Raw genomic sequence first — 6,000 nt, 5'->3', positions numbered from 1 at the left:
AGAAGTTCAAAACAAGAAATTATTTTGTTTTCTTTCCTAGCACTGTGCACCTCTAGTGGGGAACATCCCATTGTGACATCAGGCTCTGGAGGGTGACATCCCAAGTGGCAGATTGTGACAAAACATCCATTGCTGATTTTATTTGGGCTCCAGGAGTAACTGCGCCAATCTGGCCCAAGCATTGACTCCCGCTGAGGAAGACTCTGGGATCTGCAGAGTCAAACCAGGCTTTTCCCAGCACTGGTGGTGTGCTGGGGGCTGCCACTGACAGCTCTCTACCTATCCTAGAGTAATCACACCTGTTTCCCTGCCCTGCCTGGTTGGGGCAGCCAGACACTGTGGTTGCAGCATTGAGGGTGAGCTGTGCAGGAAGATGTCCCTGCAGGGTGGCCATGGGGTGGGTGACGTGACTTAGGAAGATGGGAGAGTGTTCTTGTTCAGGGGCCTGGCCATTCTTTGCTTCCCTCCCTGGGACAGTCAGTGACTACATCTTCTCCTGCAGTGTGACACCAATGGAAGGGAGCAGGTCCTGATCCTCAGCTTTCCCCAAAATGCTGCCAAGCACAAAAACGGCCAGAGAAAATGACAGCAACTGCCTCATCTGCCAGGACACTCCAAAGGATGTGGCTTCTGCTCTGCCCTGTCACCACCGGTTCTGCCTGGGCTGCATCCTGCGGTGGACACAGACAAATCCATTGTGCCCACTCTGCAGGACACTGATAGAGACTGTCAGGTTTTCTGAGCGGGGTGAACAGGACTATCTGCTGTTTTCTGTCATCTCTCCTGAAGAGTCATCTGAGACCAGCAGTCACACAGAGGCAGCTCCCATCCTCCTGGATGAAAACAGCCCCCATGGCCTTCTGGTGTCCCCTGCACCTTCTCCACAGGGAACACTGTCTGCAGCTGAGCAAGGGGCTGCAGGGCCAGAGCCTGTGGGTGGCCTCCTGCCTGAGGTGTGGGCAAGACTGTTCCAACAAAGACAGCACCTCCTGGATGCTGTGCGGCCCTGGCTGTGGGAAAGGCTGGAGGCAATATTCCAGGACCAGTGGTGGCTAGTACAAGTTGCACAGAGCAGCATCCTGCATCATCTCTGCCTCCATGGTCTGAATGTTCAGAACTTGGTTCAGGCACTGCAGAACTGTTTTGGGGAGCACACAGCACCATTGATCCATGGCCTCATCACTATCATTGTGGCCAAATGCAGTGAGGAAGCCCAGAGGCTGCTGCTTTTCGGCATTGGCAGGGAGGAGACTAACAGCCTTGTGGCCAGTGCCAGCTCCAGCTCCATGTCCAGCAGCTCCAGGTCCAGCAGCTCCCAGGAGAGGATTTCTGCCAGTGTCCCAGCAGGATTAAATGTGGAGGAGGAAGCAGGAACATCAGGGGCTGCCCTCCAAGGGGGTCCCAGGCACTGCCTCCCTGTGCTCATTCCCACAGAGGGGGACCAGCCCCAGGAGGAGCCAGAGCAGGCAGTGTTGGCAGGTCCATCTGCCCAGGGCAGTATCTGCAGCAAGGTACAGGGCTGGGACCAGTCTCACAGGAAGTCTCGGTGTGCCCGAAAGAGGAGAGCCTCCAGCCCCCAGGATTCTCCCCCACCCAGCAAGAGGCCAAGGCAGGCACCTGTGCAACCCTGAAGCCCCAAGGGGCTCTCATCAGAGGAAGTGATGAAACTTGGACCAAGCAAGCCTATGGTGACTTTGGGAAACAACTGCATCTTCCCAGGTCTTGCTTCCAAGCAGTGCCTGGTGAAGTCCTAGTTGGGGCAGTCCTCTGGTGCTGGGAGTCTGAGATGCCTCAGTAACTGAGAGAACCTGACACACTGAAATGTGAGCACATTTGAAAACGTAGTTCCAGATACAGCAGTGGTGCTGGAATGAAGGCATTAACCTTAATAAATTAACCTTTTATACTCTAATACAGTAGCTGATAGTTTTTTTATATTATACTGCAGTTATTGAACTGCAAGGAGTTCATTCAGGTGGAATAATGGACAAGGAGTATGTGGAAAACTTGCTTTCTTCATCTAGCTTGCTGAAAAGCAGTTGCTGTAATTGAACTGAAAGCCTGCTTGCTAAAATTTATTATAAAGCATAGGCTTAATAAAGTTATATATAAAGCAAAGTATGAATATTGATGGAGTCTAATACAGTTCTACATACATTCTATATACATTCGGTTGGGAAAAATTCTTCTGGCCTTTTTTCACTCCCACAAGAATGCTATAAAGCAAATTGCAACTGATTATTTTCAGATCACACAGAAAAATTTAAGCAAAATAGCAGAAAGAGTTATATTTGAGCTTCATTTTAAAAGCAGGTGAGTTGCTTTAATGCTTAAGCTAGAGAAGAGAAATGAGAGGACCTGCGTGTTGGGGAAAAAAGCCATAATAGAACCGTGTAAATGCATTCTGTTCCTCTCCCAAATGAATATTCTCACATTCAAAATATCTTTGGAAATTTAAGCAAAAATTTCCGCTAATTTTATTTCTATCAACAGTGTTAAAACATTAATAAGAGCATTATTGGTCTGGATTATCAGGTGTCTGAATGAATTATAAAATTTGCACATTCTGATACCACAAGTATCACAAAGTGTTACTTCCTTCAATAAGACAGATTTTTCAGAATATTCAACACCAGAATTAGATTTGAGTCTGGGTTTTTTTCCTCTCTAAAAAAAAAAAAAAGGCTGAAAGAGCCCACATCTTTGCTTACTCAAGAACAAGAGCAAACAGGCTCTGTGAGATCACTGGGCTCCTACCACAGCAAAGTCAGAGATCTTGGATTCTGAGCACTTCTAAAAAGATGTCCTTGATTTTCAGACTCATCACAGAAAAAATATCATCAAAACAAAAATGAAATCAGTTGAATTTGGACACCGCTTTGCTCTCCATTAAACCACAAATCTAATCTCTACCCTTCTCATTAATACAAACACAGAAACACTGACAGCCTTGGTTTGCAGAAAAAAGAAAAGGAAAGCTGTCAGTACCAGTCACCTTATCACGATGAGTGCCGTGAATGCTGGAAGTGCAACTTTAAATCTCCAGCCATCGCCTTGACTTGCTGCACTCAGATTCTACATCTCTGCCACCTAGGCAAGGCACTCCTGTCCTCTCTCTGACCTGTGGGTTATTTTAACACATGGGCCTGACTTTTACAGCTTCCTTGGAGCTGAAGATTTAACATAGTTATGGGTAAAATTCAACCCTTTAAGTGTTCTTTTTTGACTCCTTGCATTGCCCTCATCTCCCCCATTCTCAGGGAACAAAGCTCAGACCTCTCTAAGGCTGAATGTGGGGAGCAGAGTAATTTCTGCAAAAAGTCTGATCCCAACAAGACAATTACCTACTGGCTAAGGAGGAAATTTCTTCTGCTGTCATGCTTTGGTAGTGAGAAACAACTACTGCTTCCAACATGAGGTTTATCATGAACAAATGTTGGGGTCAGAAGCACAGAAAACAGGCCCTTATCTGTGGTGCCTGGCTCTGTTACACAAGAGAGCACTGCATTTAGCATAACGCCATGGAAACAGCTATTAAAGTTAAGCAGAGAATGTGAGTGTGTGAGTGGATGTGGTTTCCTTAAGTCACTGGTTGAGAGAGTTAGAGTTTAGGATTTAAGCTATATTAGAGAATGAGAGACAATACGGAGGGTTTAGTGCATGGTCCCTTTCTCCTTCTTCTTCTTTCTTCATCTTCTTCTTCTAAGGATTTTTGGGTAATAATGAGTGATTGGATAAAGAAGTCCACAGTGCAGCACACAGGTGTTGGGTCATTGGGTCATTAAGAAAAAAAACTTACTTGGCATTTGATTATTGGAGAAACAGACATATAAAAGACCTTGGAGAGATTATTTGTTCTCAATTTTTCACCTATCTTAGTGTATGTAGCTCCTTGTGCTCTGTATATGTGTAATGTAGATAATGAAAGAATAAACAACTAAGCCTGAAGATGAGAAAACAGCTTCTCTCTCATCAGTCTCGGTCCTGGGGAAAAGGAGTCCAGCCACCGATGTTGCATCCCAACAAACAAATGATTCTTACAAAAATTTCTTAGAGGGTGTGAGTTATGTTTATGTGTCTGTGCACATGCATGTGCTGGGGCAGGGCTGGGAGCTGCGCAAGGAAAACTTTTGTAAATTTTCCACACAAATCAACTTCTATAAAGGAACAATCTTACACAAGTACAGTACTGGCAAAATTACTACAAGATGATTAGGTGGCTTAGTTTGTCTGCTCTGAGTCAAGTTATTACCAATTCCAAATTGGTAAAATAAAAGTCCTTAACACCAATGTAGCATTAAGAAGTGGGCATTCTTTCTTCAGCCAGATGCACAAGGGGATATCTCCTCTGAAATACCATGCATCCTCATAATAGCAAAACTTCTGTATATTTTGTTATGTGATATGATATGATATGATATGATGATATGATATGATATGATATATGATATGATACAATACATATCTGTTGATTTTCCTGGAATAAACATACATCTCATTATAATTTTCACCAAATCATTAATGTGATTCCTCCACTCTGGACATGTGATCTTCTGTCCCAGGGGTCTCTGTTGGTCCCTAGTGGTCAGTGACCCCCAAGTCATAACTGACCCCCCCAAAGAACTAGTGCTTCTTTCCCAATTAGTAGAAAAGTTGGCACAACTGGGCTGGTTACTCTCCTGTACTTGGTTAATGTTCAACATGATCCTAGAGTAAGCACTGTGCAGTTCCACAGGCCAGTGATTTTTGAAGAGCAAGCATTGTGTCAGCCACCAGCTGTGCAAACAGCTGTTCGTCTCGTAGAAGGGTCGATCCAGTGGTGGTAGCTCTTAATAGAAAATATTAGTCTAATTCTTTTGTAATGACACAATTCAATCAGAGTATTGGTTTGGTTTGGAGGTTGGCTGGGGTTTTGTTGGTTTTGGTTGGTTTGTTTGTTTTCTGGGGGTTTTTTTTGGTTTTTTTTTTGGTTTTTTTTGGTTTTTTTTGTTTTTTGGTTTTTTGGTTTTTTTTAAGATGGGAGACTAGTGTTCATCAGGTCTGACATTTTCTGCAACTAACCAGATTCTGGAAGTTCCTGTGCAGACCCAGAGAGGCTGTGCATTCTCCTTGCTTTGACTTTTCAAGAGAAACTGGACAAAGCCCTGAGCAATCTGCTATGGCTGATGCAGTTGAGGAGGAGGTTGGGCTAAAGACTTCCAGAGGTCTTTTCCCACCTCATTATGTGATTCCAATGCACAACTTCAGTTTGAGTGCTCCTTCCACAGTGGCCTTCCTTAGCCTCTGCAGCAGCCAGTTCCGTTCTCCAAGACTGCCCTTTGGAGTCCCTAATTACCCAGGAGAGTAAGATGCAGGGAGTCAGGCTTGCAGGAGGATGCTCCTGGCACGGTCCAGGCCTTGAGGTCAGTAGCATCTCTAAAGTAACATTAGCAGGTCATATGTTCCCCATTTGTGAAGTTCCTCATGAATGGAGATCACAAAAGTAACAGTGAAGAGGAGCAAATAACAGGATTTGTATTCTCAAAACTACAGTGTGTCCCTACCCATATTTTCCATTTGCGCTCATCTATCTCAGGAGTGCCTTCCTTTCAGGATTTAAGTCTCAGGGAAACTCCCTAATAGAACATTTGTGAGCCATAGGTGTCAGTCACTAAAGTCCCTTTGCTCTGTGAGCTGGGGAAGTATGCCTACATAGGTCATCTTAATCAGCCTGCTTTTCATTTCAAGGCTCAACGAGGCTTGCTTTTCCCACTTGTTTTGCTATTGAGGAAAAAAGGGAGTGCTTTCAAGGGCTTCTCAAACAGGCAAAGGAGATGAACTGGCTATTCTGAAACTCTCTAATGATGTATATTTTTTGATATTTGGCTATATTTCTTCCTCAGTGTACACCCAAAAATTAAAACTCCTAGGAACATCGGGATCATCAGCCCAATTACAGAGGTCAATGGCAGACATGTCAAATTTCCATTTGCATTTAAATACCTCTATTTCAAATCCACT

At 44.4% G+C, this 6,000-nt stretch overlaps 1 protein-coding gene across 1 annotated transcript; it reads left to right on the top strand.

Annotated features, from left to right (window-relative positions):
• The first annotated feature begins 551 nt into the window (after positions 1-551).
• LOC106628541 (uncharacterized) lies at positions 552-1,631 on the top strand. Its single transcript, XM_088054207.1, has 2 exons — positions 552-1,269; positions 1,435-1,631. The coding sequence occupies exons 1-2, from the start codon at positions 552-554 to the stop codon at positions 1,629-1,631; spliced, it is 915 nt and encodes a 304-aa protein (XP_087910333.1).
• Positions 1,632-6,000: the final 4,369 nt, after the last annotated feature.

This window comes from Pseudopodoces humilis, chromosome 4 (assembly GCF_049639895.1).
Source record: "Pseudopodoces humilis isolate 2021_Gansu_Grassland_sample_001 chromosome 4, ASM4963989v1, whole genome shotgun sequence".
Lineage (NCBI taxonomy): Eukaryota > Metazoa > Chordata > Aves > Passeriformes > Paridae > Pseudopodoces > Pseudopodoces humilis.
The sequence above is the reverse complement of the archived record's forward strand: the minus strand, read 5'-3'. Positions and strand labels throughout refer to the sequence as shown.

Bases quoted from the DNA above. Each gene is read 5' to 3' on its own strand.
- LOC106628541 (XM_088054207.1), top strand. From the start codon at position 552: ATGCTGCCAAGCACAAAAACGGCCAGAGAAAATGACAGCAACTGCCTC. The intron at 1,270-1,434 runs GTGCCAGCTCCA...TCATTCCCACAG, and splicing joins GACTAACAGCCTTGTGGCCA to AGGGGGACCAGCCCCAGGAG.